This window comes from Myripristis murdjan, chromosome 22 (assembly GCF_902150065.1).
Source record: "Myripristis murdjan chromosome 22, fMyrMur1.1, whole genome shotgun sequence".
In the NCBI taxonomy this organism is placed as follows: domain Eukaryota; kingdom Metazoa; phylum Chordata; class Actinopteri; order Holocentriformes; family Holocentridae; genus Myripristis; species Myripristis murdjan.
The window spans coordinates 20471289-20495401 of NC_044001.1; the positions used below are offsets into that span (position 1 = coordinate 20471289).

General features: G+C 47.0%; 1 protein-coding gene across 2 annotated transcripts in view; it reads left to right on the forward strand.

The window, feature by feature from the left end:
• The window catches only part of runx3 (RUNX family transcription factor 3), a 50420-nt gene that overhangs the window by 17606 nt on the left and 8701 nt on the right, over positions 1–24113 (forward strand). For both annotated transcript variants that reach the window (XM_030045224.1, XM_030045225.1), the window contains exons 3-6: positions 2748–2989; positions 3792–3948; positions 5621–5725; positions 18781–18927. In XM_030045224.1, the coding sequence (XP_029901084.1) occupies positions 2748–2989; positions 3792–3948; positions 5621–5725; positions 18781–18927 (651 nt within the window). The remainder of the gene's footprint in view (positions 1–2747; positions 2990–3791; positions 3949–5620; positions 5726–18780; positions 18928–24113) is intronic.

A 24113-nucleotide genomic window follows, 5' to 3' on the forward strand; every position in this document is an offset into this window, starting at 1 on the left:
ACGCCGCACACAGGAAAATAAAATATTTAGTTATTTAGATGAAAGGGCATATTCTTAATCCACTCGAGCACTTCGTTTTAAAATGCGCATCAGGGAAAATCTAAACGGTATACCGGAGCGTTTTCTCTTTATTCTTAATCGATCACTGTGGTTGATCCTTTATTGGAGTTTATTGAGAATTTCCGATGAAAGCTGCCAGGAATTTCTGAATTAATTTCTCCACCACTTATATGTCACAAAATCCTTCAGAATAATCCAGTGTCTCCCGATTCAGCGGCCTTATAAAGTCCACCTCACGCTCACCAGTAAAGGTAATTAATTTAATATCCATTGAGAAATTACTCTGTATTTTCAGTAATATTGATAAAATAAAATAAATTTTTAAAAAAGGCTCTGGCTCTCCAAAATGATGTTTTTCAGTCGGGTCAGTTCAGTCTCCTCCAGCACAGGGCTTCATCATACGTTTAGTAAACGAATAAATATGAGTGCGTTTATAATACTTGATGTCTTAATAAGAATTAAGGATATTGTAATTCCATTAAAACTGGTCCGTTTGGATGTAAAAAAAATGGACATGTCATTTTTTTCCCAACAAGGACAAAAAAAAAATCTAAGAAAGTGGATTCGTTTATTTTATTTAGAAATTAACTCGTATTTCCGAATATATTAGTGCACAAATAAAAGTTTCATTTTCTCTGCAGATTTGAAATGTCTGCCTCATGCTGTCTGTGCGGAGGGCGATTGAAAAGGCAAATGCGCCAACTAGTGTCTGAAAGCAGCATGACTCAGGGCTTGCAGGGTGTGCCGTCACTTTATGGTCTAACCTCTAACATTTGAGGATTATAATTAATACAGCCCAGGGTGATTTGGCACAGGGTTGGCCTGCTGCGTCGTTTGATGTTTTTATTTTTTTTAAGACAGAAAGAAAATGCTTTGTTTACTTTCTTATTTTCAAATCCATTCAAATCTTTCAAATTACTCAAAGTGATGTAGATAAATCTCAAACCCACAATTTCACTTTGTGACAGAAAAGGTTTTGACCATAATAATACGCAAACTGCGATATGAATTGATGGGTGTAAAACTTTATAGGCTATTAGATTATTCCTTGACTGGGTAAAGCATGCAGACCTATAATAACTGATATATAGTAAAAATATAGTAGGATAAACCTTTGTGAGAGTGGCACTGTGAATTAATCCGCAAATTAATTCAGTTAGAATGATTTACAATCGTTAATCTCGCTCTTGAATTTTCTTTATGCTTTGCAAGAATACATTCTTAAACGCTTTTTCAAAAACGGTCCCTTTTGTCTTTAAATTGTCTTCTAAAGCCTATTTAGCGTGTCTCCTTTTCCTGACGCGCAGTTTGAATACACAGGTCATCGGCGATTTGACTTTTATGGCTTTAAACAGCGCACATGTAAAAGTCAGTCATCTGTGAATTTATTATATTCATTCATAACGTCTGAGGATTTCAAAACCATGGCTCTGCCAAATAAAAGCGCTTTTTTCCCTTTTAAGTCATAATGTTAGGCTTCATTCCTCACTATCATGTTAACCTCTCTATATGCTAAATAAAAACACGGGGCTTTGGAGGCAGAGAGAAAAGCACAGATACGTATCAATAATTCAGGTCGTGTGTGGCAGAATAAAGGGTGAAGAAGGAGCGCCGGAGAGTTTGATTGGTCTGATGAAAGCCCAACCCAGCAGACTCATTGGTGGAAATCATCTCAGCACTCCCAACCACTAAACACTAAAATGACTCGGGTAAAATAATATCACGGCACTCTGCACTCTGTTCAGCCACACGACTCCTTCTCGCGCCCTCTAACCCTGCGCTAAAGGATAACTTGAAAGGAAACTCGACTCAAAACAGAGGACAGTTCCTATTGTGCAAGTTTAGCTTATTGTTTTTTGGAGGGATTCAACGCGGATAAAGTTGCAAGAACTTTTACGCAAGAAAGGGACACTGCTGCACTTCTGCAACTTCATTTTGACTTAGATATCCGGGCTTGAGAAACAGATTTGGTGACTATATTTGAAGCGGCGGACCCAGTGCGCACCGCCGAGTCTGGCAAGACCTGGAGGAGCGCACGTCTGGCTGTTTATTCGTGATTATTCAGAAAAGAAATTCCCGCGAGCAAGCCAGTCAGTTGGATTGTCTTTTTTTTAACACCAGGACTGGATTACACTGCTGACTGCCAACATATTGCCACTGATCGGCAGAAAATTATATATTTAGGGAAAATCACTGAGACTTGCTTTTTCTCACTGAGGGCTCATAGATTTCATGTGTTGCTGTATCTGAATTCATTTGGGACAGTCCACCAAGTGTACCATAGATAGAGGCGTCGATTTAAGCGCGGCACTACGAGAGACTTTGGAGAGCTTGTGGCTCTCGGGTTTTGCTGTAGTTAGAGAAAACAGCGAACAACTTCGATGTACCTCAGGTTGAGACATCCTGTGCAGATGATCTAGCTCACAGTCACCAGGCGTTATTTTTTTTTTCCTGTTAAGACAGCAAGGCTCTTGTTGACACTTAAAGAGTTGACATCTCTCCACTATCTGACACAGAGGCTGTGCGCACAATCCTTGCGCTCAACCACTGGACTTGACTGAAGCCATCAGCGGCGTCTGAGGGGGAGACAACAAGACAGAATTCTCTACCCAAAAAGAGCCCCGCATTTCTGATACAACCCAGTCAAGTGGCACTGACCCAAGCTGTTGTGATGCATATTCCCGTAGACCCGACCACTCCCAGACGGTTCACGCCGCCCTCCACGTCCTTCCCCTGCAGTAAGATTGGAGACGGCAACGGGGCCATGGCCGCCCCGGGGCCCCTCAGGTCAAGACCGGACACCAGGAACGTAGTGGATGTGCTGGCGGACCACGCCGGCGAGCTGGTCCGCACCGACAGCCCCAACTTCCTCTGCTCGGTCCTGCCCTCTCACTGGAGGTGTAACAAGACGCTCCCCGTGGCTTTCAAGGCAAGGCAAACATTTATAGTATTTTAATTATAGGAAACGTGCAGTAGCATTTTGACTGTAGTCTGTGCTTAGGAAAAAAAAAAAATTGTGCTTATTTTTTTTTTAGGACCGCTTAGATGAATTTACAGGAGGAAATTAAGTCGAATTTATTCCTGAATCAGAGTGGGTTTTGCGAGGCTTAGCTTTTAAATGTCAGCATTTTACATTTAGGCAATTAAATGTTACAACGCAGAAATAAACTTTGCATTTCCTGCCTGTGATATGCACCATGCGCAATGATAACATCTTCACACAGGCTAAAAATTATTACACATGTCAGATTTGAAATATTGCCTTCAGTTGTTTTCTTATCATTTTGTATTTTAATTAGGCTATGGTGATTGTGACAGCTTTATGGACAGGTACAGGTAAATCTGGGTGCTTGTTTCTGTTAGTAATCATTGTAAAATCATGCATCGGAATCCGATGATCACACATGGGAAAAAAAAAAAAAATGACAGAGGGATTAAGGCCTGCACTTTCAATGAGAAATTAAAAGGATCTCTGATTCATTTTATATAAATTCAATTAAAATGTTTATTGCTGGATGCTTCTACTTTAGGAAATCCACAGCAAAAAGATAGTCAAATCATTCTCTTTTATTGCGGAACTTCAGGGGAAATGGGCCAGAGAATATTTGTGCTGAATATTTGGAGGTTTTGATGTGTATTTTACCCACGGAACCGGATGCGGTTTTACACAGAGGGTGTAGGCTTCACTTGGTTTTGGTGACCCAGGGTGACCGCCGGGTTTGTCTGTGCAGGTTGTGGCTCTGGGTGACGTCCCCGACGGGACTCTGGTCACCGTGATGGCCGGGAATGACGAGAACTACTCGGCCGAGCTGAGGAACGCCTCCGCCGTGATGAAGAACCAGGTGGCCCGCTTCAACGACCTGCGCTTCGTGGGCAGGAGCGGACGAGGTGAGCTCACACACACACACACACACACACACACACACACACACACACACACACACACACACACACACACACACACACACACACATCTCTATACACCTCTATCTTCTCCCTTTAATTCCCTAAACCCCTATGGCAAAACCCCACAATTTAGCAGCAACAAATGTGAATTCAATTTCCATGGTGAGGTGGAATAATGTTTGAGGCAAATTATTATTATTTGGTCAGTGTGATAAATTATTTGAAGTTGAGCTTAAAGGTAACAGTGACTCTGATTGTTCTCTGCATGTCATTTTATTTTAGTTATGGCTTTGAAATAATTTTTTTCTGGCAATTTTCCCTTGAATCTCCAGTCTCCACCATAATGACAAAACAGCAAAATTAAATTTGGACTCACTTATGGTACGTGGCGAGGGCCCATACCTCGCCAGTTGACGCTCACGGGTGTCATGCAAAACATCTGGCCTGAGTCACGGTGAGCAGATACGCGAGTCTCACTGTAATTTTCTTAATCCGAGCGAATACAAATAATTATCCACGGGGTGTAGGCTGAGGGCTGGATAAAAAGACCAAGCAATTTATCTCCCCGGGCAATTTGTAAAACAATCCCCGCCGACATTTAGACTGCAGAAAGCCAACATTATTGCAGCATGTAACTACAGATATTGTGCGTATGCATGTGTGTGTGTTAATTGATGTAAAAAAAAAAAAAAAAAAATTTGAAGTGCCTGTTTAGGTTGTGCGCTGTGGTTAATGCATCGGACGGCTGAGCAAAATAATTTCTTTTTGTAAAACAAAGCCTTTCCACGTTCAGGCGAACAAACAAAAGTCTCGCAGCAAAATAGTGCAATCAGCATACACACTTTTAAAAGCCTGATTGTTTCCACACCTCCTGAACTAGAAGTGTCATTTCTGTCATTCCTCCAGAGCCCTTTTTTCTCACCCTCCTCCTCCTCCTCCCTAGGCCTCTGGCCGATGCACATATTTCCCTCAAATGTTACACTTAAAATAGTTGCGGGTTGATGAATGGAAAAATGTCTCGTCTTTGAATAATAAAAAAAGTACCTTTCATTTCTGTAGTCAATTACCCCGCCGGAGGATTCCCTCCCCCCACACACACCATATGCATGCACACACACACACACACACACACACACACACACACACACACACACACACACACACACACACACACACACAGTCTCTATTTAACAAGACATGCCTTTTCTCATAGCCGGGGATGAATAGCGGACCCGCTGCATGATGCGGCTCTCTTCCTCCTGCACGGACTTTGATGCAGATGGGAGCAAGATCCTGCCTTGTTGAACAATAAACTATCTCTGTAAGCCCTTTCGGACAATCTGGAATACATTCCCTCAATAATCTAAATCATACCCATGCACAGTCAGGCCATCAAAAGCGGTGGTCCCTCGCGTTTTAATTCAAAAGCTCCAACGGGACAAAATCCGGTGATAATTTCAAGTTGCACAAGCGTGCATTGTTACAAACAGGACCAGAAAAAAAATATTTAAAAAAAAAAATACATTTCACAATATATTGTCCGAGAAGAGTCCGTTCATGAACTGAAGTGGCATAAATCTCTGCTGATGATGACACCCCCCCACTCCTCCTCTGCCCCCCTCTAAACCACGACTTTCATTTGTGTCCCGTGCAGGAAAGAGCTTCACTCTGACCATCACCGTGTTCACCGGACCTCCGCAAGTGGCCACCTACCACCGCGCCATCAAAGTCACCGTGGATGGGCCCAGGGAACCGCGCAGTGAGTACACACACACACACACACACACACATTGACACATATACATACACAGAGACACTATAGAGACCAAACTGCCAGTGGTCAAGGTCCAGTCCTCCACCGCTTGCAGGCCTGCTGTTGTTCGACACTAAAATGCATTTCAGTGTGGTTTGCACAGTGGCACAGTTTAAGAGAGCAGCAGCTATTCTTGGTTCTGAAAGTGAGGTTTGTCAGGGCAGCCTAAAAGAACTGCATGACTCATATGCAGATGATATAAGAAAATATAGCACTGCGTGTGTGTGTGTGTGTGTGTGTGTGTGTGTGTGTGTGTGTGTGTGTGTGTGTGTGTGTTTGTGTGTCATGCACCCACAGATTCAGAGCTTGGCAGATCAACAAGAATGGTTGCGCAGTAACCCCAATCAATAGTCAATGCAGCCATGTACAAGCGTGTGTGTTTGTGTGTATGTGTGTGTGTGTGTAGCAGCAGCTCAGGGAGGGGTCCAGTCAGAGGAAACTGTAAAGCGTATTAAGGCATAACCCAAGACCACTAAGAGGAGCTGTGTGAGTCTCCAAGCCGCAGATGGCTGAGCTCAGCGATGCCCCCCCCCCTCCGCCTCCCAACACTGGTCTGGTCAGAGGGGTCGTACCTGACCAACCGCATAAGTGGCTCGTTGACTTAACACAGGGCAGGCCGTGGCTGCTGTTAGCCCTGGCAGAGAGGCTCAGCATGCTAAAGCTGTTAGCGCCACCATTTAGCTGCAGCTACATATTAATGTGGTTTAATGCTGCTGGTGTGAGACATGGCGGAGAATAGGGTTACGCAGATGAGTCAGTCGCTGAGGGCTGGTGCCATGCTGCGTATGCATGTGTGTGTGTGTGTGTGTGTGTGTCTGTGTGCATGCACTTGAAATCTTGCATGCTCAAGCCGGGATAGACTAGGTGGGTAAGGTTTCATGATCATTCCTGTGGAGCTATCGTGTTTATAATGGTTCTAGAGTACAGGGTTTTAGAGGCCTCTGAACGAGTGGATAGCTATGCCTTGTGCTCATGTCTGTGTAGGGGGATATTTGGGACAGGGTGGATTTAGCCCAGTCAAAACAGACCACCAGGCCACAGCAGGGAAAAAAGAGAGAGGGGCAGCAAGTGCCACATGAGGAGAGAGAGGGGGGGATTGGCTGGCAAAGACAGAGAGAGAGATAAGGGGCACAGAGAGAGGGGCATGCACCCCTGCCAGGCTGGACACTATTTGAAGAGGCATCAGGCATGGAAGAGTACTGAGTGTGGGAGGGGGAAGGACTAGATAATAATAAATGCTGCGCAGGCCTATGTGTGGTCGAGTGTGTGGGTGGGTGTGTGTGTGTGTATGTGTGTGCGCTTGAGAATGGTTTCAATTTGACGGTTGTGTGTCTTTTGTTTCACCGAAAATCATCTGTGTGTGCATCTGTACGTGAGCACAAACGCATTCTCGGGTGCATCCGCGAGCGTGCCGGCTCGAAATAAGACTGTGTACATTAAGGACGTCTCCTGTCTGTCTCTGTCAACGCGTCACAGCCCTGGCTGAGGCGTCAGAGTGGCCGTGCTACTTTTACACTGGCGCTGGGGTGCTATAAAGTGACACTGTTTAATATAGGGCAGGAGGAATTTAAGGCGGTATTAAACCCAGTTGTGTGGTGCTGAGAGAGAATTCACAGAATGACAGAAAATAAAACGTCAGCCAACACTGATTTTTGAAAATAGCTGCACAATTGCATTTTCAATGCGGTGCCAATATTATATTAACTGGAGCCTCACTTGTCTGTGGAAATAGTGAAAGGTCACATAGGTCAAATGTTGGGATAGTTGAGCCAAGGCTTATTTCAAATATGAATAATGCATCCATACACTCTTTGCCGTCTAATGTGCAGTGGAAAAAGATTCACTATCAACAAGGAAATTCCAACAACTGATACACTGCACAGAATATGGATTATGATCACACAGATTAGAGTGACCTGTCAGACTGAGACTGAAATTAGTTTTTTACTCGAATTTAGTACCGGAGTGGAGGAGTGTACTTGCAGCCGCAAGAGAACATAACAATTTATGAGATGAGATAAAAGCCCACTGCACGTTTGAACAAGAGACAATTCAAGAGATCATATTATCAGTAGAAATCCTCGGTGAAACACTTGAACACGCAGTACAATTCAGATATTATTAGGACTATAAAAATAATCAGATTCCCTCTTAACCACAGGGTGCAGCGCTGCATCGGCCTTGCAACTTTCTCAGCCAATGCAGAGGGGTAGTATTGCCAGCACATAAAACTAACAGCATTTTTTCATTATACATGTGATCCTTAGAGCCCATTATGTGTTCCAACACCGCTTTTATCCCCGTTGCCAATCCCCATCCCTGCCGAAGTCCACGCAGCTCTCTCTCCTGCCCCACAAAGCTGCCCGTACACCGCAGCCTTATCATTCGCAGGGTGCAGACAGCCTGAAGACTGATTTGGCCCTGCTGTGTTCACCTGTTGGCAGGCTGGCGGGCTGCTGGACTAGCCTGCGCGGGGTTTTACAGGCTGTTTGTATAGGGCCTGTATTTGCATGGCTGCCAGCAGAGCCGCGGCAGGAACTGGCACCGAGGGGGGAGGAGGTTTTTATTAATGTTTACAGATCCAGTCGGGAGAACCTGATGGACAGGACTGCAGCAGCGGCTCGCCTGCGGCAGTGTAACAAAAAAACACCGTGACTGCTGCGAAAACACTCCGGCATTAAGACGGACCCACACGTGGGCACTCGTGTGTGCGCATGTATTCCCACATGTCTGCATGCACATGTATGAGAAAATTAAAAACGCACACACACACACACACGCACCCATATTAACATTCTGTTCCTCTGCAGAAAAGTAGACTAACGTTCAGCTAAGTATTTTTGTCTCCCTTGCTGCTGATTTCCTCATCACACATCCGTCATTCATCACTGCTACCGCCAACACCCCCCCACCCCTCACCCCCACCCAATCGCCTCCCCTGCTGTCTCCCCCTCCCTCCCCTACGCCCAGATTTATCTGACATACAGCATAATCACAATTCTGCTGAAGCTACACTGGAAGCGCCGTCACTCAGAGCCCTCCCTACGCTTTCTGAGAAGCAGCTTTTCTACAGGAACACACGAAAGGAAAGGGTGTGACTCAAGTGTTAAGACCCTCACCCCCACCCAGCACCGACCCATGCACCGACCCTGCCGACCCCCCCCCAGCACTTCATACCACACCAGGCAGGGATATTCTGGCCCATAAGCCTCTGACTCTCTCTCTCTCTCTCATACATGACATCAGCCAGCACCCATTTATCCAATGGGGAAGGACTGTTTGTATTTCTGTATGTCTCTCTCTTTCACACACACACACACACACACACACACACACAACCCACCACCCCCACCAGAATGAATCAGTTCCTGAGAAAAAGATGAACTCACCACAGCTAAGACTACATCAGAAATCTGCAGGGTGAGAAGAAAGGAAGAGAAAAAAAAAATGAAAACTTATGGGCTGTTACGTGTCAGATGATGAGCGCAGAGCTCGGCGCACAGCAGCTCAGTCACGTCAAAGTGGCAATTTGTCTGATGGGGCTAGAAAATCACACACCTGAACATGCACCAAGACAATTAGACTGTCTATACGCAGCACAGCTCACCTGCATACGTTCAGAGCTCTGACTTTAACACATCTCCATCTTACACAAGTCATTTAGTCTCAAATTCAGCCCTAAAATCTTGTTTTTCTTAAAACAAGTGAAAAAAAATCTGTCAGTGGGATGAGATAATCCCACTTGTTTCAAATGCTTAACAACTTGTTTCAATTTTTTCTTAAATAAAGCACCATACTAGTACACTGCTCTGCCTTATTTCATCTCACTTATAATTGTTCACAGAAATTAAAAAGAAATGATGACACAAGTGGAACTGCACTGGAAACAAGAGGGATTATCTTATCCCACTGACAGACTTTTTCATCTGTTTTTAAGGACAAAGAAATATTTCAACACTGCATATGAGACTAAACGACTTGTTAAGATGGAGATTTTGTTCAGTGCTTACACACACACACACAGAGAGAGAGAGAGAGAGAGAGAGAGAGAAAGAGAGATGCACACACACATTTTCCCATCCACAGTCCCATACATCTACAGAAATCACACAACCACTGTTGTGTTTTGTTGCTTCTGTTTATTCGGCTGGGTGTGTTCACACAACTGCAGGAGGAGAATGGCGGAATGGTGGGCAAGCGGGGTGGGGGGTGTACTGGTGGGGTGCTTGTTGGAGTTGGCAGGTTGATTCTATTTGCATTTGGCACGCAGACTGTACAAAGTATGCAAATAGACAAACAATGGCATTTGCTGTGTTATTTTTCCTGCGATATTGCAGTCTCTCTGCAAAGTAAACAAAAGGTAGCATGCATGTGTATAGTGTGTGTGTGTGTGTGTGTGTGTGTGTCTGCGAGTGCGTGTGCTGAGCTCATGCACCTGCCAGGTGTGTCCATCTCTTTAAGTCGGCCCCCGCGGCCACGCCCATGCTCCACAAATCACATGAAAGGCTCGCCCTCGGTGCGAATTGCTCTCTCAAAGGCAACTTTGATGTTTGAAAATGGAGATGGGTGTTTTTGAAAGAAAGGCCTACAGGTGTATCAGTGCCAAGGGAGAAGAAGAAAAAAAAAACATTGGCATGTCTGACGTTGGGTGCTTTCCTGACTGTTAATGACTAGTCATGACTCCCAGATGAATAAACCGGAGACAGTGGCACACCCACACACACACACACACACACACACACACACACACACACATACAAATGATGTCAAAGTAAGATTTTAGAGAAAAACGCTGTGTTAAAAAAAATCAAACCCACAATCCCCTAATTTATAATTTGGCAAAGACAGTAATAATTTACAGCTCAAATGGGAGCAGACAGAGTCCATGAGATTTTTTTAGTTTCCCCAGAGAAATATGATGTGTGTCACCCGAGGGCTCCAGCGTTCCCTTTCTCTGGGGTCACTCTAAACTTGTCACACTCGGCCTCAGCAATTAGAAACTGAGCAAATATTGGCCAACTGATAAATTCACTGGAATGCACCGGTGTGTGTGTGTGCAGTAGGCTCAGACTGACTGGTGAGCTAGGACAAAACATTCACTGCATTCTGAGCAATGAGCCTTGTGACAGGTACCTGATGCAGACTGGAACACACACACACACACGCACACATGTTGGCCCTTATCTGTGAAACAATCATTTTATGACTTGCTCTGATAAATATTATGAGGAAAAATTAGGCACCGTCTCTCTAAAGCATCATGGCACACGCATGACAGCGTCTGTAACATAATCAACATTTTTAGTGGCAGGGTAAATAAAAGACTGAAGTGGAAGCAATTTGACCACTGTTGCCACCTCAACCACATCGAGAAGCCTAGACGCAAATCCTTTTGAGGGCTACACACACACACACACACACATACACACACACACCCACACAGAGCAACTGGTAATACCTCTAAGGTTTTCCTGTGAAGGCATAGCCTAAATACCTCAACAAAGCCAAGACAGAAAGAAAGAAAATATACCAATTAGTCTTGTCTACTGGGCCTGTTTTTATGTTTCTGCTCTCCGCCTCTTGTCGCCACTGTTTGCTCTTTGGCAAGTCATTGCGGCGTCAATGTAATAGTTTCAGCTATAAATGGGAAAAAAGAAGTGCATTGTCTAGCGCTTTGTCACGGTCCCCTTTCTACTCCTCAGGCCAACTGAGGACTGTCTCAGACACACGTACAACCGCCTGCCTTGGGGCAAAATGCCCTTTCTTCTTTCCGCTCAGACAAAAAAATTCACTCTGTATGTGCTGACGTCAGATCGAGCACCAGGACGCACGAGGAATTACCAAATTATTTACAGAAGCCCCAGAAAGGACTTTTAATTCGCTCTGATGATGCAAGCAAAGGCGGCAAAAAGGGCGTTTTCTCAGAATCTCGGGGAAGCTCAGCCAACTGCGTCGCTCCGCTCTCCCTCTCTCTCTGCCTCTCCGCCTCCTCCATGCCCACTCCCCTCTAAACTCACCGGCCAAGCGTCTTTCCTGTTTACCTACCTATGAAGGGAAGTAAAATGCCCACTCTGTGTGTACTCACTCTTCCTTATTTACACTGACCCATACAGGAGGGAGCCATTACAACCTTTCAGACCTAATTCAATAAAAGTTCCGATCTGCATTTAGAAAAATAAATGGCCCATGAGTGGAGGAATATTTTCTCCCCCGCTGCATTATGACAATAAACCGTTTTCTGTGTTGGGGCATTAGGGACAGGGTGGAGTTGGGGGAGGCGTGTGGGAAGAAGGCACCTGCTGGTTACTGGAAAAGACACCGTGTACCACCCTGCGGTTTGGATATTTATTTCCCCGGGCCTTAATGGTCAGGAACAGTCAGCAAATAATAGGTGTAGCGAGATCTTTCTTTTGCCTCCAGAAGTGGAGAAGGTTGTAATCCTCTGGATAAACACAGAGGGAAGCCCTCTCTGCCAGCTCCAAGCATCGCTGATGAAAAGAGGTCAGCCCTCGCCACCTTCAGCCTTTCTCATCCTGGTAACCTCCATCACAGTAGAGATTACACGATCGAAAGTACTATATTGCAAGTGAAGCTTGTGCATGCACAGTGGAAAGTTCACACACGCGCTTTGACCCACCTACAGAGTTATGTTTGTCTCTTTGTCAATTGTCATTTTCTGGAGCTGCGAGAAGGGAGTGTGTTCGTGAATTTGTGTGCAAGTGTACGCTCGCTGCACAAGCTCGTGTGTCAGCTAGTGCGCACTGAGGTGTGAACGCAAAGCCGTTTGACACATCTGCTGGCGCTGCTTTGACGCATGTGACAGCGGCGGCTTGCCTTCCTTTCCCACAGTCCTGCGAGGCCCCCACCTCACCGTCTCTGCCCCCCCTCCCCAGCACTACCCTGCTTAACCCAGCCTAGTTACCCCTGCACACACACACACAAACACATGTACAAACAAACCTTTCACCTTTAGAGCTAAAATAACACTCCTGGAGCGGCTTATTTCTTTAATATGATCTGTCACAGGGGCCAAATAGGCCTTCTGTGCTCTATAAGGCAAAAAGCAGCAGCAGCAACAGTAGTAGTATTTGGAAATCTACAAGGGCTGCAGGCAGGCAGCCAACAACTCCTGAAAAACAACCTCACCCACCCATATCACCCCCAACACGCCTCACCCCCCCCACTAGAAGACAGTTACACATACACACACACTGTAGGTTGGTGGGACAAAGGAGGGATGATTGCTCTCCACATGCTACGGGCCTCATTGTATTGTTAGGGAATCCGGGTGCATTGGGCCTTATGTCTGCACCCCTTCACTACCTTGGCCTGCCTCAACCTGCCTCAGTGTAGGGCTGTCCCTGTGTGGCATTGCCTGTATTACACCCACCACCACCACCCACACACACACACATATGCTCATTCACACACACAGATGTACAGAGCTTTATCCCCTTATCAGAAAAGGAAGGCTGGAGTCTTTGCTCAAACAGTCTCACGTAACAACTTCCGCTGTGAGCAGCTTGCTGTCAGGCCTGCGAGGGGGATTTTTGCACCGCGGCAGTCCCCAGAGACAGCCGCTCTGGTCTTTGGTCTGAGGCATCTGCCTAAAGGGGGGGTAGAGGACCAGACCATCCTCGAGCTGCGGCCAGAGATGGTGGATTACACACAATAGAGAGAGCGCCAAAACTTTAGGCCGAGGTCCACCTGAAGCCTAGAGGGAGTCATGTTTCCACAAAAGCCAATCGCCCCTTTCATCAGCATGTGCGATGTTAAGGCGTTGATTTTATCTCATGGTTAGAGTCGTCCATGCATTCCACCCGTGGCAATGTTGCACTTGTAAAACCTGAAGTATTCATATCGAGAGTGTTATGTGGATGAGTGGAAGGTAGTGTAATGTCTGTGTGTGGCTAGCATCGACTCATTTAGGCCCAGACGAGACAGCCACAATTACCAGCCAAGAGTAAAACCCACATCCTTCAAGGTCAGCCTCAAAACATGAGCTCTGATTGGCCACAGAGTAAATCCCCGAACTCTGATTGGCACCAGCATCGAGTCCACCACCGTCGTGATGTTTTCGAGCTGCATGACGGCTCCAGTGATAGAGTGAAAGGGGAAGTATGAGAAAGGGCAGCGGAAAAAAGAGGGGTGGGGGAGTGGCGGTAAAAAAAAAATTGGAGGGGGGGGTGTCAGATCCGCTAGAGAGGAGGAAGAGGAAGACAGGTGTACGACACTTTGCTCAACAGATGTTGAAACGTCCTCGGTGTCTGTTGAGGGCAAAACGGAAGTTTGCTCGCAGGCGAGTAGGCCTTGCTGCAACAAATTCTCAACTGTCGCCCCACATCGCGCTCAGGGCTTTCACAGCAAGATAAGGATTCTGCCGCTATCTCCAAACACTCAACTTCACTGACACAAAGAGCGTGGTCTTCCCTGATACTAAGCATAAGAGCCGGAGATACTCAACACAACACTACATCTTTATTTCCTCACATCTTCTAGCATCCTTCCAACAGAGACGGTGGAGCTCAGACAAGCAGCCACTTCACATACAGTAACGTATAGCAGAAATAAATATCACCATAAGCTGCCATTTTGGAGCATTGACGCTGGAATCAGAAACGGTACCTAATGCGCCTAGACATTCTTGCATGTAATCCTATACAGTAGTTACCATAGGCTGTGCAGGGCAGACATAGTTTTCACTGTTCAGCTTGATACAGACACTCCAAATCAATTCTAGCCTGTTATCACGGGCCTATCAAGTCCATTTATACGTCGAATACAAATATTTACACTTCAAATATATTCAGTGCAGACTTGGGCCCGGGCCAAAGCACGTATTGCCCTTTGCCGTACAGATAGAGTTTCACTTTGCCCCTGAAAAAGCGCCCAGCCCTTTACTAAAAAGAGCTTGTGTTTAATGTGTCTCCCTTTGGACGGGAACATATGTTTCTTTCTTTCAATGGAGAGGGAGAGAGAGTGAGAGAGGGAGAGAAGGAGGGGGGGAGAAAATGGAGAAAAAGTGAGGGGTGAAGGGAGGAAGCAGGCTGTATCGGGTGATCATTCGGTTGTGCCCGTCAGTGTTGAAGGCCTGGCTGTCACCTCACTGAGCAAACACTGTTTCTGTGTCGCGCTGATATGGGCTTTGTGGAGGGGGACGGCCCGGGGTGAGACGCTTTCAAGTTTGCCATTTCTTGTGGACGGGTCTTCGAGTGCCGAGCTCAGCCTAATGAAAAACAACTTCATTCCTTTCCCATCGCGCTCGCGCTCGAACCCGCCCGCATGCTCTCCAAAACAAGAGAGAGCAAAAGAACAAAGCAGCGTGCAGCATCTCATGTTATTCTGCAGTGGAGATAAAACACTATCAGGAAATAAAGAAAAAAGAAAAGAAAACCACAAACACACATACAAAACAAAGCCGTGGGTGAGAACAGCACGCCCATTCCTTCAAAACACAGCCCATGGCCTTTCAGTACATCGTTAATACCAGACATTTTATATCAAGCATTTCATTTGTTCTTCGTAGGCCTCCATAATGCTTTTAGATGATGTGACCGCTACTCTGAGAGGAGGCTAGTAAATCTACAACCTTTAGCATCCATTTTGGCTCGGGGTGCACATTGAGTGCTGCTGTTTAGGCCTCATGTGTGCATCGGCCCCCATCTCCCAGCTCTATCTTGCGGTTATGATATCATAGAGAGAAAAACAGGGCATTCTCTCTCCTAAGTGCACCCTGACACATTAAATATTCATCCGACCACAGAAACCCCTCTGAAATGGGGCCGGTGTGGAGCGCCGGCACCCCTCCGGCCCCCCGGCCCTGCAGAGTAGGAGTCAAACGCCGGCGGTCGGGCCAGACACGCCGCGGCTCACGCCAGGGTCAACCGGCCCGAGGAGCAAGTATTAACACGAGGTTTAACTGCGGGCCGCGGGTTCTGTTTTAGACGGGGGATGGCAACCGCCTAGGAAGTCATTAGGACCGTCTCGGCGGCCGCAGAATCAAACCGTTCCCTTTGAACAAGCCTTAATGTGCCAGGAAGACGTAGAAAAAGCCATTGAAAAATTGAGTTAAAGAAAACGAGAGGGGAAGTGAGTGAGAGAGAGGAGTTTAGTGCGCGCTCCAGATCGGAAACTGCTGAGGCTTTCTATTATATAAAAAGCATGCATGAGAGAACGAGTCGAGGCAGGGGTGAGCGTTCGACCAAATGCGAGAAAAAGGGGATTGTGTGCAAAGGGGAGAGAGAAGGAGAAAAGTGGCGAGCGGCCTCCCAGTTGATTAGTGGTGTTAACGGTATACTGCGGGCCCCGGGTTAATGAGCTCCAGGCCTCACTTCTAATGAATATGCTCTCCCACACCGCCCTCTCGCAGCCCGCTGAACCCCCCTGCTGGAAGTGCACTGAACAGTGTGTCGCCACGCGCACACCCTTGCCAGCTGGACCTCCGCCACGGGATCCACAGGCTCAAGTGTGTGTGTGTGTGTGTGTTTGCGGGCGGCTGAATGATCACTTTCATCCCTAAAGAGCCGGCCAATTCATCTTAGACCACCACTGGCCACAGAAAAACTGACCAATTATCTTTTTTTTTCCCCCTACCGTCTGTCTCTTTTTCCAACCAGAGAGCAGTGGGATGTATCATTTCCCTGACCTCAGCCGTTTGAGGTGGTGTAAATCTCTTAATAACTACACAAGGACACATATAGGGACTATATTTGGAGGAGCTGCTTCCCCTGGCCGCCCCTGCTCTGGGCTGGGGCAGACAGTAGCCACACTGTCTATGTTGGTGATGGAGCCTGAGCCTGTGTGTGTGTGTGTGTGTGTGTGTGTGTGTGACAGAGAAAGAGAGAGAAAGACAGAGAGAAAATTCTGGCTCTCATTCCTTCCTTCCAACAGGGTTTAGAGAAAAGGCAGGCGGGCCACATGTGAGTGTGATAAAAAAAAAAAAAAAAAAAAGAGTGTGTATGCCTGTGTGCACACGTGTGTGTCCACCCGGGACGTAGAGCAGCACAGAGCAAAGCGGTGGGCCGATGGGGTGGGATCGCGCGCCACCGTCCTTTTCCTTTCACATCCCACGTCCTCCTAACACCAGGGAAAACAAACCGTTGGGGAGCGGCAACAGAGCCGCTGTGTGTCTCCGCTCAGACAGATTACTCACGACTGAGTCTCTCTTTCGTTCTCACGCGCTCACACACACACACACAGAAAAGTGCAACATAAGTGTGGATCAGAGTGCGAATGTGTGGGTGTGGGTGTGAAAAAGTGCTGTTGTTGTTTGTGTGTGTGTGTGTGTGAGGCGGTTTGAGGGGGATTTTAAGGCCCTGCGTGCAAATGTGAATGATGTTTTAAGTGCCCGGCTGCATCCAGACGTCATGTGTGTACATCAGTGTGCATCTGTGTGTCTTGTATGTACGGGGTGGTGGGTGGGGGGTAGGGATTGAGGAGGGGGGATAGATATTTCTATATTGTTCGTAAAGAGGGGAGGGAGGAGAGAGGGTGGGCACAACCAAATGGACAGAGCGGTAAACGAGAGGAAACTTTACCCATGGGTCAACCTCGGAAAGAAGATATATTGCCCATGGGTCAGTGAAGAGAGAGGACGGGCAAAATCCATATTGGCCCGTCTGCCTTGCCCCCTTTATATAGTGATAAAATATTCAAATCCAGCCATTACTTCACATTAGGCTACTCTGTAGAGATGCCAGGGAGAAAACCACAGAATGTATACATGTTGGTTCACACACACAGTTTTGGTGCATTGATAGTTACATTAAAATCTCTTCCTCCCATTAGAGGCATAGCCCTCATCCGGACTCGGACGTTTAAGTTGTGTTCACATGTATGTGCACGTATGTGTGTGTATTTGCACATGTCTGCCAGCATATAAGTGTGTGGCTACATAAAAGGCAAAGAGATCGCACTGATATTGCACTAACGTTTTTTTTTTTTTTTCCCCTGTACCATTTCCCTGGATGGGACATCAAAAGGGATAAGGGCGCTAAGTGTGTAGCTCCGTTTTCCAGGCCTGGATAAAAGAGGTGGACCCGTTATGTCTCACCAGCTAACACTCTCACCTCCTGCAACTAAACACACACACATACACACGCACACACACACCTACGCACACACGCAATGTCATTTCTCTCCGTTATGTTTAAGACTGATGACTATAGGGTCTGGTAAGCTTGTCTGGGTATTTCCTTCTGACTAAGTGCTGTGTCAGTCAGACCTGAATGTGTGTGTGTGTGTGTGTGTGTGTGTGCTGAGGGGGTGTTAGAGCAGCTCTTCCACCCACTCAGATCCTGCCGTTTAAGCGGTAAGATGGTAAGATTAGCAGTTACACTTAACCCGAAATGAAAATCAAGTCGAACCGAGTTACTGCGATGATTGAACAACAACTGGTGGTTTCTTCAAAAATAAACGTCTTTCTAGTAATATGGAAGACGGCATTACCACAGCAGCTATTTTCAACCTCTTATGCTGTCGTTATCTGTGGATGACCCAGGAGCAGGTGCAGCTTGGGTAATACTTAGCGTCTAGCCAATCTATTTCAAGGTCTGTTTACATTCAAATAATATTTTTCTTGTAGGAAGCTGAAAACATTGTAGTGGCGGTGGCTGTCCACCCACCCCCCCCCCCCCCCCCCACCCCCCCCCCCCCCCCCCCCTTACATCATTAAATCTAATGTGTTTATGAATACCAGTGGGTGATACTGATGATCCTCACAGTCTAGGTGGAATTCATATTCATTACAGTTCAGACCGGGAAAGGGAGCATTTGTTAAGCCAAGGCCTGTCAACCTGTCAACCTGTCAGACCTCATGAAGAAATTAGGGCACAGAGAGGGAAATATTTTCACATATGACTCTTATTATTGTTTTTTGCTATTTTTTGCACAACCTAGAGCTTGTCTGGAAATATAATAAAGTGCAATGTGGGTTTCCCAGTTGTGTAGGTGGTAACTTGGCCGGCCCTCACCTCTCTCCTCTCCCCGCCGCTTGTTTCCAGGGCACCGAGTGAAGCTCGAGGACCCGCAGAAGATGCAGTTCTCCGACAGGCTGTCCGAGATCGAGCGCTTCCAGCGGAGTATGAGGATAGGCCCGGTGAACAACAACCCCCGCCCCATCCACCAGGGCCACCTCAGCACCACACAAGGTAAAGGCTCATGACACACACAAGTGAAGTGAGTAAGCTGCTGGATCAGAGCAGCCACAGCCACATTCACCAACACCCACAACACAACCCTGGAAAATTACCGTGTTAAATCAGATCACACTCAGCCACAATTATTTTTAGGTTAATGACTCTTTTAATTAGATAAACCTATTTTTCCACTATTTGCCAAGATACTAAGTAGTCACACTGGAGACCTCAAGCGTCACAGTTTTTCTCCTTAACATTTCCTCCGTGGGGGCTTCATGTTCAGTGTCAGAGGAGATGGGCTGTACGGCTGTTGGCTGTCCGGAGGGGAGGCTCATGCCAGTGGCCTGTCCCCGGATGCCCTGCGTCGGTGGGTCTGGGCCCCACACAGCATGCAGGGTTGAGTCTGTGGCCAGGTGGCATGGCGGGCACTGCCAGCCGAGCTTGGCCTGGATGCCGGGGCCTGGCCTCCGCCGCACCACACACACTAACCACCTCAGGAATGTAGCAGCCGCCCGCTACCTTGGCAATCACGTCACTCTCAGACTGAGGAGAGAGAAAGAGAAAGAGAAAGAGAGAGGGAAAGAGAGAGAGAAAGAGAAAGAGAGAGAGAGAGGGGAAGACTAAAGGTGGGAGGGGAGAGGGGGGTCTTCAGCTTGTGTGTGTGTGTGTGAGGACAGCTGCGTGGGTGATGGCTGGAGTGAGGATGAGTGTTCACTCTCAGTCATATGTCAGAGCCTTTTTAACAGGATGCCATGTCTGGGAGCATGCAGACTAAACACACACACATACACACACACACACACACAAACACACTCACATGGTGTGTGCCCTCCTCTCTCCCTCCCGCCCGCCCACGCTCTGGTTCTCATGCGAGCTAATGAGTCCCATTACCTTTGTATCAGCATGTTGCTGTGTATGAGAGGGCTTGTTTGGGAGTGCTGGGCCGTGTGTGGGTGGAACTCTATCAGTGTGTATACCAACCGTACGCCAGTGTTTGGCCTTGTAGCTTGCCGAGCCGGCGCTGAGTCACCGGTGTGGGCCTATCTAACAGCTGACTGTGGAGAACACAGGGTCTTTCACCCCACTCGCCCTGCGTCCTTACTTTCTGTTGATATTGATTTGGTTCCTCCCGCACAGCCTGTACTGAGCAGAAAACATGTCAGCCATTTTAAGAACACCACCGACCCAGTTCCGCTGAAAATAAACAGCTTGCCGACATCGGGGGTTTCACACAATACAACTACTGTGGTGATAACTTTCTGACGGTTTATAGCTTGGCGTATGCTCTGTAGGTTGTCTGCCAATGAAAAGCCCCCTGCAGCTAAGCTTATCCAGGGAGCTTTAGTTCAGAGGGCTGGGCTGAACATGGGCGAGCAGCTCCGCTCTGCAGGGAGAGCTGTACAGACTTGGTCCAGACGGCAGCGGGACGGCAGATAGATGAAGAGGAGCCTCTTTGCTCCGCTCTCGTCTGCCTTGCACCGGCGGGATTAAGGGAGGAATTAGCGTTTAATGTGCTTGTCAGGGCCTCAAAGGGCTGTTGCAACAAATACAGACACACACACACACGGGCAAACACACACCTTTAGAAGATGCAGTCCAGTCGGAGCTGTCAGGGGCTCACATAACAGCCGCTGGTGACTGGAGGCTGGAGACACGTCAGAAAGAGAAAGACAGATAGAGAGAGAGCGAGAGAGAGAGAGAGAGAGAGAGAGGGAGGGTTGTAAAAACCACACACCTTAATCTGTGGTATTACCATCATGACTGCATACCGCAGGGCAAGAGTGGTAAAATAATTAAATAACAGTGGAGAGGGCCCTTCTCCCTCCCACCTCGTCTCGGAGCTCGCTGTCTGAGCAGCAGACTGGCAGATGATGTAGCCTGTGTCACGGGCGGATCACACTGCATGTACTCATGTACAGGGATCACACGCACAGACAACAACACCGCACTACTACAAGCGCAGCTCAAACAAAAATAGTCCTGCTGTAATAAATCCCATTCAGAGATCCAGTGAGGTATTTACATATAAACAGCGCACACGTCTCGGAGTCCTGGCAGCCCCTGCCAGACACGATTGTATTTTGCAGATACATTTAATCCCGGGGCCTGTTTGTTTGAGAACGGCTGGGTGATAGATTGCCCGTCAACACGTTATAATTAAATGGATTCCCGTCTTGCTATTACAAAAGATGTTTTCCATTATCCGGGCTGGGACCTTGCCTGTTTCCCTCCAAGACGACTAAATAAGAAAATACAATGTCATCTCGTGCTTAAAGCCCCCTTGCTTCATTTTGTTGTCTGAGCTATGAAATACTGTCTCAGTTGTGTTGTCAACAGGACGCGACTCCAGACATTATGCTCAGCGCTGCCCTGGATTCTGGGAACACACACACACACACATACTCACACAAAGAGGATTGCACCATAGGCGCAAAAGCGAATACAAACACACATGCACGCACGCACACACACACACACACATGCACAAAGTTGTGTGCCAGTGTTGCAAGTTCTCCACTAGTGCCCCAGACAGACAGGGTAATTAAGAGCTCATTACAGTGCATGCAGTGACAGGATTCCTGCACGCTGGCAGACGCAGCGTTCACCGCTTGTTTTTGTTCTGCTGTGGCCACAGGTAAGCCTGCTAGACATGTGGAATGATTCTCTGTAAGGGCGGAGGGAGTGTGTGTGTGTGTGTGTGTGTGTATGCATATGTGTGTGTGTGTGGTTGGAAATGCATGGTTCTACTAGTGCAGTCAAGCAAATCTGACAATCACACAATCGCGTACAAAATTGTTATTCTGGTTTTCTTAACCTCAAGTGAGGTACATGTGTATGTGTGTATGTGGGTGGCAATTTTTTTTCTGCCTGTGATCCTCACAGAAAGTAGCACATTTTCGTTTCTTGCTATCTAACTGTGACTTTACATTTTGTAACATACACACAGGTCATTCCACACTTAAGAACATTTAATTTAAACAAGGTGCTACAGACCTTGAAAAGCGATTTCAGTTTTCGCTCATCCCATTTTAAATGCAGACAAAACTCAACAAGCCCCTGGCACAGCCTCTAACAGGCAGCCGAGACGAAAGCGGCTCGTTTTAACCGTAAATGTATTTAACGGTGAGACGGGGAGGCGAGAAAGAGAGAGAGAGAGAGAGAGAGGGGAAAAAAAAAGAAATTCAGCAGCAATTTAATCATTCAAAAAGAAAGCCTTGGCACTTTTGAGGTGGTATCATTTAACATGTTATTTGTTCCAACACCTGTGTGTTCCTCACTGAAGATGAATATCAGATACTAGCATAACGTTCCGCCATCAAATCAAGTGTTCGCTGCTTTGATGAGGGCCCAAAAGAAAAAGTGTGTGTGCATGTGTGTGTGTCTGCTTTAATGTGTGATCCAGAGCAGCAGTTAGGGGGTATCAAAAGCATCAGAGCATTAAGAGTACAGTGTGTTGAATACAATATCATCTTTCATAAACGATATTGTACATTTCTTATTTTAAACTTGGACTGAAATGTAGATTTCATGCTTTCTTTCAAAGGAGCCTATTGAACCTTTCCTCATTATGATAATTCCACAAATGTTTGTATCTCCTGGCGTCCTTCTGTATGACTGGTGCACATCTGTTGCAGTCGTGCTTTGGCCCTTGTTTTCAGCGCGTTCAGGCTGTGGCTCAGCCTCTGGGCTGGACTGAACTCGAGAAAGTCCTGTTTGATGGAGGACCAGCCCGACGCAACCGCTCCCCCACCCTCCTCGTCCACAGTGACCACACTGTTTACTCCACATAAACAAGCTGGCCGGCCCCCCAAGTTAGAAACAGCTCTCTGCTACTGGCACGGCCGAGCTCCTCACACCAATTCACACATCCAGGATGACATGATCAGCCAATTAGAAGCGAGAGCAGGACAGGAAATTAGCACCGTCAGGTAGCTGCGGTGTGGACTTGGGAGCACAGCCGTAACGGCAGTTTGGTTTCATGCTGATTTGTGCCAAACCCAAGCAGGAAGCTGGCCCTCCGAGGCCAGTACAACCTAAACTAGCAGGAATCTGGACCAGCGCTTTAGACACTCTGTTTTACTTCTTCACTCCCCTATTTACATAATATGTCAATGGCCGCCACGGAGTTTATTTGTTATGGTGCCTGAAAGCTTCACTTGTGGTTACTCTCTTTTTGTGACCCTGAGATGAATAATTCAAACTGAAAATGTTTCTGTTCGTCAATAAAAAAAGAATCTTTTGAAGCTGCCTCCTTGGTGGAAAAAAAGAAAGGAAAAAGAGAAGTGAGAGCAAGTTTTTTACCAGACTCAACTGTTTGTGTAAGTTATAATTTCACATCAGAGTCAGGCTGAGTTTTACATTTCAGCAATTACAGAAACTACATGTGTGCCATGAACAGTCTCTATTGAGTCTGGGGAGAGGGGAAGGGTGGGAGGAGGACGAGCTCTCAAAGAGAACATAGGATTTTTCAGCCCATGTGTTTGTTTTTGCTCATGTTATAAGTGAGGGCTCAAAAGACATATCAAATGTCCCACATAGCTGAGCCAAGGCCGTGTTCCTCCCCTCTCTAACACGCTCACTCTTTTTCTCTCCTTCCCTCGCTGGCGTCTTTCTTTCTCTCCTGCTTGCTCTCTCACATTCTCTCCCCGTTGCGACGCCTAAGGCCTAAGCGAAACAGGAAGCCAGCACAAGGACCAGCATTCACTGTGTCTCAATGACACGCTTCATTACGGCAGGCGCATTACATGTCTCAGAGGCGCTGCTGGATCCGGAGTCACGAGGATGGACGCCATTTTGGCTCAAACGTCTCGTCAGCCACCCTTTCATCTCTGCGCGCGCTTCAAAAGTGCCGTGTGTGTTTATTTGCATCCTCCCCAAAACTGCACTGGCACCACCCCAAAACTACTTATTAGTGACGCAGCCGCTGCTTCTTCCCATTTGAGCCTCCACCTTCTCCAATCCCCGGCTCCGCCCAGGGGGCTGGGTCTCTTATTAACAGGGGTAATCTGTGCCCCTGGTATTGACGTTGTCCGTTGGCCAATCAAAATATTTGAAGGAAATGTTTATTTTCTTGAGCGAATCGCACCAGCTGCTTGCAAGCCTTTCTGAATAAGGCCATTTATGTGTAAGAATTTGCCATTGTGAAGCATAGTGCAGGACCTCTCAGTGACTGAGTGCTGATTTGGGCCTTTGCAGAG